This window comes from Crotalus tigris, unplaced genomic scaffold (assembly GCF_016545835.1).
Source record: "Crotalus tigris isolate CLP2741 ecotype Arizona unplaced genomic scaffold, ASM1654583v1 scf7180000017549.6302385, whole genome shotgun sequence".
In the NCBI taxonomy this organism is placed as follows: domain Eukaryota; kingdom Metazoa; phylum Chordata; class Lepidosauria; order Squamata; family Viperidae; genus Crotalus; species Crotalus tigris.
Window position 1 is genome coordinate 3,189,753 of NW_024096467.1, and position 12,805 is coordinate 3,202,557.

At 40.0% G+C, this 12,805-nt stretch overlaps 1 protein-coding gene across 2 annotated transcripts in view; it reads right to left on the reverse strand.

Annotated features, from left to right (window-relative positions):
• Positions 1 to 11,144: 11,144 nt before the first annotated feature.
• The window catches only part of SLC2A2 (solute carrier family 2 member 2), a 31,922-nt gene continuing 30,261 nt past the window's right edge, over positions 11,145 to 12,805 (reverse strand). For both annotated transcript variants that reach the window (XM_039338015.1, XM_039338023.1), the window contains exon 11: positions 11,145 to 11,433. In XM_039338015.1, the coding sequence (XP_039193949.1) occupies positions 11,239 to 11,433 (195 nt within the window). In that variant the 3' untranslated portion in view covers positions 11,145 to 11,238. The remainder of the gene's footprint in view (positions 11,434 to 12,805) is intronic.

Consider the following 12,805-nt stretch of genomic DNA (forward strand, 5'->3'; position numbering starts at 1 on the left):
ATAAAGAGATCATTTTTACTTGAGCATTTAAATGGCCCATTGCTGCTGTCTAAACCAGGTTTTCTTTTAATGAATATCTATCTGTCTTCTTAAGTCTCAGGAATAATGTGATTTAGATTTTCATTTATGCTTCAGCTGCAGAACTCATTTTAGTTATTTTTCCGTTTAGATCAACCTTGGTCTGATGAAAGCCACTAATGTTGTGGCCACTAATATAGTGTTTTTCCAAACTTGGCAACTGTAAGATGGCTTGGACTTCAGCTCCCAGAATTCCTCAGGTAGCATGCTGGCAGAAGAATTCTGGGAACTGAAGTTCACCTATTTAAAGTTGCTGAGTTTGAAAAAAACTTCCACTACTTTGTAGTTTTCTCTCCAGGGATGTCCTAATTGGGGTAGAAGGGAGAGGAATCAACATGGAACCCACATGGCTTAGGTTTCAAGAAGTCCTCATGTTGCTGCCACTGGAAATGGCCTTAATTTAGCAGCTAAGCATCTGATAAAACAAGCAGGCTGGAGGAGACAAGGAAATAAATATCTGTAGATATTGTGGGAGGACAGCACCCCCTTCCCCGAGAAAGAAATATTTGGAGAATATTAAAAAGCAGAATATTATATTTCCCAAAAGAATATGGTAACAGAGAAAGAAAATCTTAAAAAGACAGAAACCAGCCCCAGCCCCTCTCCCCAGGCAGAGGCCAGGTCTGTAGAAATGCAGATTTGGCAATCCTATTCAGAAATGTTGAAACCAGGAAACTAGAAGCTGCTGAGATTAGGAAGACAAAGACCCCTAAAACCTACATACCCCACTCAAACTCTAAAGATATGACCTTTAGGACATAATAGGATTAACCTACCAGCATCAGAATACAAAAAGGGCACACTCAGACTCAGGTCAAAATACATGACACAGGAAATACAAAGCCTCAAACAGGAACAACTCCAAATACAAAAGCCCAAGAAAGTATAAAAACCCACCACTCCCTGCTCCATGTGGTTAGCTTTCCCAGAGCCACATTTCTGTCTGGCTCTGCTCTTCAATAAACTACAACCTTCTTTCTAAAGCAGTCTCCATTTTGTTTATTCCCAGCTTGGGCTGGACCCTGATGAAGATTTTTCTTTCTACAATATGCTGCAGTAAAAGCTTTTGATAATCAGAATTGATCTCAGATGGGGGGAAAAAACCCTATGACTTTGTGCCTACATAGATTATTATTTACCAGTTTTCCATTTGGCCTTTCCCAAGCTGGACCTGCTTAGGAATACTGTACTGAAGTACCACCATCCCCAGAAAACTTAGCTGGAGGTGATGACAGATACAGACTGAACCATTTGGGAAGCACTGATTGGAGATTTTGCTAATCAGGGTCCCAATCTTTTTCACCCTAGCTCAGTTACAAGGAGGAAGGAAGCAGCATCTTTCCACTGTAAGAAATTAAAATAACCCAACTGCAGTTACACAGATTTACAGCCACTAAAGGAAGTAGCTCTCGGGATGCTGTTGTTTTTATTTAAAATCAGGTGAATTTATCATTATCCCTAGAGTTGTAGGGAATATTGACGGCCATTTGCAACGTGCTACTTTTTAATGAATATTTTTTGTGGGAAGATCAATATTAGTCTGTTCTGTATATACATTGTGCATTTCTGTTCAGCTGAACATTACTTACACAGAGGTTGTTTAGAGGGGGAAAACCCATTCTAAAATCTATTTCCTATTAGTGTAGAAAGAAATGTCCCATTTTTTAAAACCCTAGCAAGAATGATTCAAGTCTTCAAACAAAATTGCAAATCAAGCATGGATCTTTTAGTTTGGTTTATATTTGTGTGGTTGTGGAAAACAATTATCTATAATTTGTTGCTTTGTCATAAAGTCAATACTATTGAAGAGCTATTCCATGTGGAGACTTTTTCTGATCTTATTTGATATGTACCATGTAGAGCTAGAGCAGAAATTAATCTGATTCAGATATATTTTTGAAATGTGGATTTTGTCCCTTGCCTGCATTTTTTTTTTTTTAAAAAAAAATTGCATTGCTCTTTGGGAAGCTACAGTGCCTCCTTGATAATGCATCTCCCAGCCACTTCTTTTGTTTTCAAATATATTTACATTCATTTATTTATTTGCCTTTTCTAAACACCACCCAAATCAATTGATGCTGCATGGTTAACAGTGAAAATGTAAAATAAACAGTGTATCAGCATCTGATCAAACCGAAGGCAACTCTTGAAAAGAAGAATGTTGTTTATAGAGATTTTTGGAATGCTAAGATTGAAGAAGTTAGATTTATTTCTGCTGTAGAATATTCCACTGTATTGGAGCAATCATGGAAAATGAGTTCATTTTGGTACGTATTCTTTTCATTTCTTGCAAGGTTAAGACCTTGAGCTATTCCTTGATGCTCTTACAAGATGAAACAATTATTATGGGTTAGACAGTTTCTGATATAACCATTCGGGGCTTTAAAAGCAATAAGCAGCATTTTGAACTGAGCCCAGAAGCTTAATAGCAGCTAGTGAAGTCAGTGGCAAGTATTATGCTCTAACTTTCTGGCTGCTACATTCTAGGTCTTCTTTACAACTGACTTATCTTTAGAATGGCTTGCAATAGTCAAGATGAATGATGGTGATGATGATGATGACGACGACATGAGTTATTGCCAAAGTGTCCAGATCCAACATAAGCTGGACAAAACCTTCCTTGGCCATGGCTTCTCCCTGCTATTCAAGCAGGACCTGTGAGTCCAGGAGAACCCGCAGTTCAAGAATAGGTGTTTTGTAGAGAGAGCACAAGTCTATCTAAAACTAACACTAATAACAAAGATTTGGGAATGCCTAGATGTTTACACGCTTCTGGGGAGGAAAGCTATGGCAAATCTAGACAGCATACTAAAAAGCAGAGACATCACCCTGCCAACAAAAGTGCGTATAGTCCAGGCCATAGTTTTCCCAGTTGCAATGTATGGCTGTGAAAGTTGGACCATAAGAAAGGCTGAGCGCCAAAGAATTGAGGCCTTTGAACTATGGTGCTGGAGAAGACTCCTGCGAGTCCCTTGGACTGCAAGGCGTTCAAACCGGTCAGTCCTAGAAGAGATCAACCCCGACTGCTCTTTAGAAGGCCAGATCCTGAAGTTGAAACTCAAATACTTTGGCCACCTAATGAGAAGGAAGGACTCACTGGAGAAGGGCCTAATGCTGGGAAAGATTGAGGGCAATAGAAGAAGGGGACGACATAGAATGAGATGGCTGGATGGAGTCACTGAAGCAGTAGGTGTGAATTTAAATGGACTCCAGAAGATGATAGAGGACAGGAAGACCTGGAGGAACATTGTCCATGGGGTCGCGATGGGTCGGACACGACTTCGCAACTAACAACAATAAAAACAAGATGTTTACAAACAAATAGGGACTCCATCTCATAAAGGTTTAATTTGAGGTTGTTTCCCCCATCCAGTTAACATCCTTGTGTGAATAAAAAGAAGATGACAAGGGAACATATTTTGGCTTATTTCCCAAAACAAGATTAGTATAATTAATTGCCTATTAATTGAATCATTTCTAGGGTAGTCACTCATCCTACTTTACAGTAATACTTTTGAAAGGTTGTCTGATTACAGAATTTCTCCACATTGGTGCTCCTCCTTCCAGTGGAACAATTGCATGGTCTGGGTGATTCCATTTATATTTTTCATTATCGATGCAAGCTCATGTAGTTTTTGTGCCAAGGAGTGTCTTTTCTCAGTTTTGCCTCAACCAGTATATCCATACTTGGGCAGGAATAGATTAAGAATGATGATCTAGGCACCAGTAACATTGTCAGTTGTAAGTTTCTCTACATAGGATTGCTGTGGAAATGGGTCTGAAAGCTGCACTTGAACAATACCATGTGTATGTTGCTGAATCTGAGATGAACATATTATTTGTATTTTAAAGGTGTCCCTGGTTTTAAAGGTCAATTCCTTAAAGCAGTCACTCTCTTTTTCATGCATGTGCAAAAGCCTAAAAGAAAAATCAAACTGTTCTAATAGCAGAGAAGTGGCATACACACAAGATCAGAAGCACTATTTCCAAGTAAATTTGAGGTGTGCACACTTTCTTCATTCCTCAGTAAATGTTTTCTAATCCAAAAGGCCTTCAGTATCTTCCTTTGTAGGGAACGCTCTAATAAGTTTGACTGGTGTTTTTTTTTTTTTTTGCACCTGTTCTAGCTGAACAATATCATTTCACTTTTTTAGATTTTGATATGTTCGGAGATCCAAAAGAAGTATGGGGGAGGTGGATCTACTCAGGTGAATTTTGAGAAAAAACCGAACCAGAAGAATATCTTATTTCTGAAGCAGAGAATTCAGAACGCCCATCCCTTTTATCCTGTAGTAATTTATAAGGGAAATGAGCATACTCAGCCCCAAATCATCACAGCCTCTCTGGATCATTTATTCATTTCTTTTTCCCCAACTATTCAGTTCTGCCACAAGAGTGGTTTTAGGCTGAAAGCAAAAATTAAAAACAGAGTGAAGTGAGGCAGAAAAACTCATAATAGCACAGAAAACCATAATGGGGTCACAGGGCCCACGTTTGTTGCATTAGGACACCAGGCTCATTTTCAAGAGTAGGAAGTGCACATTGTCAAGCATTCATCTGACACAAGAGCAAGCTCCTAAGAGCAGTAATGTTGGCACTTAGGAAAACAACATCAACGCCATGCTGACAAGAAGCTTTTCCTAAAGTCTATTAATTACAATGCATTATTAGCTGACCACAATCCGGGAACATTGTCTGAACATCCAGAGTAAAATACTGCTACCATTTAGCTAATACACATGGTTTGATCACTGGAGCTGCCTTAATGATTAGCAAGTTGGTAAAACTGTAACACTGAATTGCTTGCTTGCCTGCCTGCCAGGAATACAGGTGGGATTCCACTGACTAGATAGCAACAACGTGCCAAGGTTTCAGTTGCTGGATTTTGCACTATTACATAAGTATGACCTTGACTGCCTGTGTGCAGTCCCACCATGGATTTTTACTTTGTAAAGCCTCAGCATTTGTAAAAATTATGCACAGTACTTTGGCCTAGAAACTTTAGAGATCTTTGTAAGGTCTTTCAGAATCCAAACATTGTGTGAGTGTGCACCTTTGAACTTGTTCACCTCCCTTCCATTTCAAGTCTACTTAGTTTTATTTATTATACTTTTTGTTTATGCAGCCCAAGTGGTTTTCCTACTGTGTTCTTGCCACAGAGTTATCATATAAAATAGGCTGATAACTAACAACTGGTAAAGTTGTTAATTGTAAAAATTGTGAAAGTTGAAGGTTCTTCATAGTTAGCTCACCTCTATAACCACAATGCCATTGTGGTTTTCCTTACAACACCGGGGTGTAAAATGTTTGCCTGAATTATTTAAAATTGTTTAATTTAAGGTTGCAGTGGTTAGCTGGCTAACCAGTTCATCAATTAAAAGCTGTGGTTAAACCAAAAAGCTATGATATCAGTGGTTATTTTTTTAAACACTTCTGTAATGCTTTTGTTTATCATGTGATCCTTTTAGGGTCCAAGAGTTTGACCACTTAAATTAACAAGTAAGCATCTTACATTTTTGCCAGGATAGTTTTCAGATTTATTGGGATAACAACTATTAAGACATGACAAAAAAACAACAGTATTCAACATTCTGGTAGATATAAGGTCCCTGAGGCTGGGCTCCAGCATGAATCTGAAAGTTCAGAAGAGTAAAACTCTTCCTGGTGACCAACCCAAATTGGATCCTGCAGTTGTTCTTTTGTCAGGTTTTAATAGTTTTATCCCAATCAATCTGAAAACTATCCAAAGATTTACTCTTTAGAGCTTTTGGACTCATGCTAGAACTGTTCTGGTACATTCTGGTGTGAGAGAAGTTCCCTGAGGATGGGCTCCAGCACAAGTCCAAAAGCTTGGAAGACTAAACTTGTGGTCTCAGGAACCAACCCAGATTGGATCCTGCAACATTATCCTGGAACACGTACAGTATATTTGCCTTCACTCATAAAAGAACAACTCGGTGATATTGTATTCCAGTGGCCCAACAAAAGCAATTGATGATTAGGGGTTAGTCCTGTGTCTTCTCTGTAACCCTCAATCTAGACTATAGTCTAGGATTCCCTGATAGTCTTCCACCAAGTACTATCAGGCTTGGTTCTGCTTACTTTCTAAAACCAGACAAGAAATACTCAATCTTCCAACTTATATATTCATTTAAGATGCTTAACCTGGCCACTATATTAAGGAATTTTGAGGATTTGCATAATAGCCTAAATGAGAAACTAAACAATGGCCCAGATTCCATCATTTCAGCCACAACAAACTTATCTAGCATTAACATTAACTAAAGTTAATATGTTGCATGACTGCATCTGCAGTAGTTTTCTCTGATCTGGTTAAATATATTGTCAAATGCAATTTCTGAGTTTATATTTGTAAGAATTTGCACAGGTAGAGGTGGAAAATCAAATCCTGTAAACCCTAGTGAGCATAACTAAACCATTAGATTTTTATTTGGAATGATGAAATATTAGCAGGATTTGATAAAGATACAAGATTTCCCTCAACCATAAAAATCACTCTGGTGGCCAGGCCCATTCAAAATCGCTCACCCTGATCTATTTCAAAAGAATGTTTGGGAAGACTAAAATAGTTAATAGGAAAAGAGGATTATATCCTCTACCTGAGATGATATCAATATAGTAATATAAACAATAAAATTGCATGAAATCACAGGGGAAATGCTGTTTATTTACAATCTATCAAAACTGTAGATAATGCATGTTTACACAGATAGCACTTTGTTCAAATTTCTGTTGAGATTTTCTAGTCCAACCCCCTGCTCAGGCAGGAAATCCTGTATCATTTCAAACAAATGGCTGTCCAATTTCTTCTTAGAAACCTCCAGTGTTGGAGCAGCCACAATTTCTGGAGGCAAGTTGTTCCACTGATTAATTGTTCTGTCAGGAAATTTCTCCTTAGTTCTAGGTTGCTTCTTTCCTTGATTATTTTCCATCTATTGCTTCTTATCCTTCTGTCAGATGCTTTGGATTTCTACTCTTTGGTTATGCTCTATTTTAAACATTCATTATTTTTTAAAATAATAAACTGTCAGGATAAGGCAGTCTATAGTAGGGATGTGAAACTTGCAACGTCATATGACATGTCATGACGTTGCTGGCAATGGGGTGAATGCGGTTTTGCCATGACGCATCCAGCCCATGGGCCGGCAGTTTGCACCCCTGGTTTACAGCAATATTTGCTAGGTTGGTATTAATTGTTGTCATTCACTGTATTTCCCACAGGGAGATGTTATGAGATAAATGAAGCTACTTTTTTTTTTAAAAGTAACTTAATATTGGCTTAAAGATAACACTCAGCAACATTTATTTAATCTGTTCAGTTTCAAAATTAGTGCATGCCCTGAATTAGAGTCCAGAGACAGGAATTGGATATACCCATATCCGCTTTCTTTTCGAAATGTTGTGCTGGCGTGGGGGATCAAAAATAAAATGGAAACCTTTTTGCCTTTCAGATAAAGAAACGAACTTTAGTCCTTCTGAAATCTTGATTGTGAGATTGGAATTCATGTCTATGACAATGTAAGAAAACTTAAATCTTCAGTGTAGGCCAGGAGTAGGCAACCTTGGCTCTTTTATGACTCGTGGACTTCAACTCCCAAAATTCCTGAGCCAGCATGGCTGGCTTAGGAATTCTGGGAGTTGAAGTCCACGAGTCATAAAAGAGCCAAGATTGCCTATCCCTGCTGTAGGCTGTAAAACATTCATAACACTGTGGCGATTCTCAGTCATCCAGGTCATAGTTGTCCCGAAGGTCCTTTTTCAAATCTGGTCTTAGGTCTCCCCGAGACCTCTTGAAGGCGCTTGGGGAGTTTATCTGTGCCCTCACATATACCTGCATCAGAGTGCAAATGTGGGGGGAGAGAGACTCTTCTTGGAACTGCTGAAAAGACTGCAGGATGACTGCAAAGAAATATGATTCTTCCAACATCCCACTCCCCCAGTCAAAATGAATCCCTCCATAGCCCTCACCACTCTGCCAGAGCCAATGAAGCTTCTTGGATGAGAAGATAAACGTCTTCTCCTTCTTTCTCAAAGAAGAAACAGTCGAGTTGCCTTTTGAAAAAGCATCTTTGAGACCCTCAATACTGTTGTCTATCACCTTGTTTCTGTCCTTGATGTTGCTTGGCTCTATGATATGATTCACTTTCACAGAAAAGCAAGGAAGAGATGCACAATAGAAGCATGTTCCCATCAGTTACACAATAAAATTATAGTGAAGATAATGCCAGTGCTGTGAGATCTCTAGAGAAGCAGCTGTACCCTGCCTCTGTGAAGCGTCTCCTCCAATGCAAGTACCGTAAATGCCGGCGTATAAGACGACTTCCGCGAGCGCTGAAATCGGCGCCAAAGACGGGGGTCGTCTTATACGCCGAGTCGTCTTATACGCCGGAAATACTGGTAGTTTCCGGCGTATAAGATGACGTTCTAGGAATGCGGCCCGGCTATAAAGACGGGGGTCGTCTTATACGCCGGGTCGCCTAATACGGCGGCATATACGGTAGATACCAACTGCATTGATAGGACAAGTTTTTAAACTGTATTTAACCAGAGCCAGACTTCATTCGCCACACTTATTCAGCCCATTTTATTTTGCAATGCTCAGAAACATAGCTGTTCCTATCTCTGTGCATCCATTCCTTTAATTCCAACACATCTTCTACATACGTTCCTGAACAAGATTTTTAAAAAATGTTTATTAAATTTAGATGCCGCCAACTCACCAATAAAGTAACCCTAGGTGGCATATAAATACTTCTTAAATACAGATAGTCCTTGACTTACAACAGCTCATTTAGTAACCATTCGAAGTTACAGCAGTACTGAAAAAAAGAGATTTATGATCGTTTTTTTCTCGCTTACAACCGTAGCACCAACCCCATGGTCACATGATCAAAATTCAAACACTTGGCAACTGACTCATATTTATGATGGTTGCAGTTTCCAGGGACCACCTTTTATGACCGGACAAGCAAAGTCAACGGAGAAGCCTAACTCATTTAACAACCGTGTTACTAACAACTGCAATTGATTCACTTAACAACTGTGGCAAGAAAGGTCATACAACGAGGCAAAACTCATTGAGCAAATGTCTCATGTAGCCACATAAAGTTTGGGCTCAACTGTGGTCGTAAGTTGAGGATGACCTGTACTTCCTAAAGGTAACATTGGACCCTGAGTATGCCAAAGAGGAAAGCTAAAGGGGAAGAAGGACTTGTGGCAACAGAAACAGACAGAGCATTCTAACTAAAGGGGGGGGGGAATGTTGCATGGAATGAAATATGAAAAGCATGTTGCTGCAGGGCAGACCCATCATGCTTTGACTTTTTCATAGAATTTTGCAAAAGATCCAGGCGGTGATTCCTCCCAAGTATAAAAGGACTGCAGCAGCAGCAGCAACAACAAGAAGGTCCTTTCCAGCTAATTCCATCAGTTTTCCTTTTAGAAAAAGATTGTTAAGGAGGAAAGCATGAAACCGCTGCAATATGCTTTTTAATAAGCAAACTTCCAGCTGGAGGCATCCAAGACTACAAAGTAGAGGAAGTGAATACTGATGAGCGATCTGCTAATCTGCAAAGTAGATTTCATTTGATTAAAAAAAACAACCCTAAAAACCTAGGAATACAGCTGCTGTGAATACATTGTCTGATTTCACAAGCTTCCCTTTTTGACCCAGTGGCTTTCTTCTTCTGTATTTACCTCCCAAACTACTATCACCTTGGCAGCAATTGGACATCAGATGTGGCAGAAGCAGAATATGATCTGACGGCATTTCTGTTTTCAAAGTCCAGAGCAACTTACGTCGACCGAAAGGAAATAAATGTTTGCTGAACTTCCCTTAAACTACATAATAAATGGAACAAACCAATATTAATGCAGTGGATTTGCCTGACTGGCAAAACACCTTATTCTTGGAATGTAGATGCGATGGGCAGGCTGTGTTGTAAGGATGCCAGATCATTGCATCCCTAAACAGCTCTTCTATGGTGAGCTGTCTCAAGGAAAGCGATCACATGGGGGACAAAAGAAGCGATACAAAGACACGTTGAAAGCCTCTCTTAAGTCCCTGGATATTAACACCATCTCTTGGGAACTTCTGGCGCATGATCGACAGACATGGTGTACCTTGGTGTACCAGGGTTGCCAGACGTATGAACACAGAAGGACAATCTTGGCACAAGAGAAGCGAGCACTCCGCAAAGCCAGAGCTGTAAATGCTGAAGTAACCGTGTCTACATTTCTTTGTTCAGTATGTGGCAGAACATTCCGTGCTAACATTGGTCTTATTAGCCACCTACGGACACATCGTTGATGGGCCATAACCCACAAGATGTCAAGGTCTTCATCGAAATCGATGGACGAACAACAACATGTATACATAGGCACGCACACACGCGCACCCACACACCCACACACACACCCTTTTTGAGCATGAGCAACTTGTTTTGGGCTTTTTTTTTCCTTTACCCAAGCACCACTCTTGTATTCCAGAGAATACAGGTAGTCCTCAACTTACAATAATTCCTTTAGTGACTGTTCAAAGTTACAACATTGAAATAAATGGTTTATGACTGTTTCCTGCACTTCTGACCACTGCAGCATTCCCCATAGTCACGTGATCAAAATTGAGGTGGGTGGCAACTGGCTCATATTTACGATTGTTACAATGTCCTGGTGATCCACTTTTGCGACCTTCTGACAAGCAAAGTCAATGGGGAAGCCAGAGTCACTTTACAACCGTGTGGCTAATTTAACAACTGCAGTGATTCATTGAACAGACGTGGCATGAAAAGTTGTAAAATGAGATAAAACTCACTTAACAATTAGCAACGGAAATTTAGGGCTCAGTTGTGGTTGTAAGTTGAGGAATACCTGTACGATGGATCGCCTGGACAGTAGGTCCCCCATTAAATCGAGAGCTCCCCCTGAAGGTTTGTGCTTTGCCTCTTTTGCATAAAGCTTGTGAGACTCCATAACTCAGCATGTTTCTGAGTGAACCGAAAAATTAAGAGAGTGCTCTGCAAAATCAACCACTAGTAGAGGACAGATTTAACCTTCCACGCATTTATATTTTTTAAAAAACCTGGTTTCTCCAGAGCTTCTGCTGGACTGACTTCAAGCCTTTCTCCTGCGACGATGCTTCTAAGCCTCTTCGGTGGCTCCCAAATACTCCATTTCAGTAGGTCCCCCAATATCTTTCTTGCTTCGGCGGCGGAACTCTTCTGCAATCTCCTCAAAGGACTTGCCTTTGGTTTCTGGCACTTTCAAGTAAACAAATAAGACGAAAAGGAGCAGGAGGGCAGCAAAGACCAGAAAGACATAGGAGCCCAATAGTTTCTGTGATGGGTGAGAAACAAAGAGAGAGGATGTTACCATCACTGATTTCAGGAAGGCTGGCAATTTCAGAATATACCCACCCTTCAATATTACACGTGGTCCTTGACTTACAGCCACAACCGGGCCCAAAATTTCTGTTGCTAAGCGAGCCAGTTAAGTGAGTTTGGCCCCATTTTACGACCTATTTTGCCACAGTTCTTAAGTGAATTTGCTGTAGTTGTTCAGGTAGTAGTAACACGGTTGTTAAATGAATCTAGCTTCCCCATTGACTTTGCTTGTCAGAAGGTCGCAAAAGGTGATCGCGTGACCCAGGGACACTGCAGCCGTCATAAATATGAGCCAGTTCTCAGCATCTGAATTTTGATCGCATGACCATGGGGATATTGCAAGGGTCATTAAATGTGAAAAAAAAAACCACAGTGATAAGTCACTTTTTTCAGTGCTGTTGTAACTTTGAACGGTCACTAAATGAACGGCTGTAAGTCGAGGACTACCTATATTCAGTGTTCAGAATGAACCACAATCATGGAGGTAAAAAGTGTCCCACACTCACCCGCTGTCTTATTATAACAGTTATTTACACAGTGCAGAATTTGCTGCTATTTAAAAAAACATCACAATGTTTATAAGAAATAATAAAAAACAAGAGACTGGGCATGGATGTGAAAGAGGATTGAAAAGATGGGGAGAATGCTTTTCTGAAGACCTTCAGGAATCCAAATGGATTTATAGTAGCCAGGTTTCACCTGCTGCATGCTAATATTGCTCTGCCTCTTCTATTTTTGATTCATAGAAAAAGTACACAAAACTCACATCTGTATGTAAATATGCTCATTTGGCATAAATTCCAATAGCATCATGTGTATCTTTTTACATAGTTTCGCTCCTGCATTGTTCACAGTCTGTAAGCATCACTGCATAGATTCTAGCTTTGTTTGGGCATTGTCCATCTGTGGTACAGTCTTGTGATTCTCCCAAAGGTGCTTCTTCAAAAGGCAATTGGACTTTGTTTTTCCTTGAAGATGTTTTGCTTCTCATCCAAGAAGCTTCTTCAGTTCTGGCTGAATGAACTGGAGGAATCAGAACTAAACAAGCTTCTTGGATGAGAAGTGAAATGTCTTCAAGGAAAAACAAAGTCTAGTTGCCTTCCCAAAAAGCACCTTTGCGACAACCATGACCTGGATCACTGAGAATCTCCACAGACATACAGTATATTCTGTGACAGGAATCTGACAGCAGTTCCCTCAGATATGAGTTGTTTCCATCCTACGCTACCTGGAATCTTTTTACTTGGATATATCAGGATTAGGAGATGATTAACTGAGATATGACCCTAACCCCTTCCCACCAAACTGATACCTTCCATGATAGT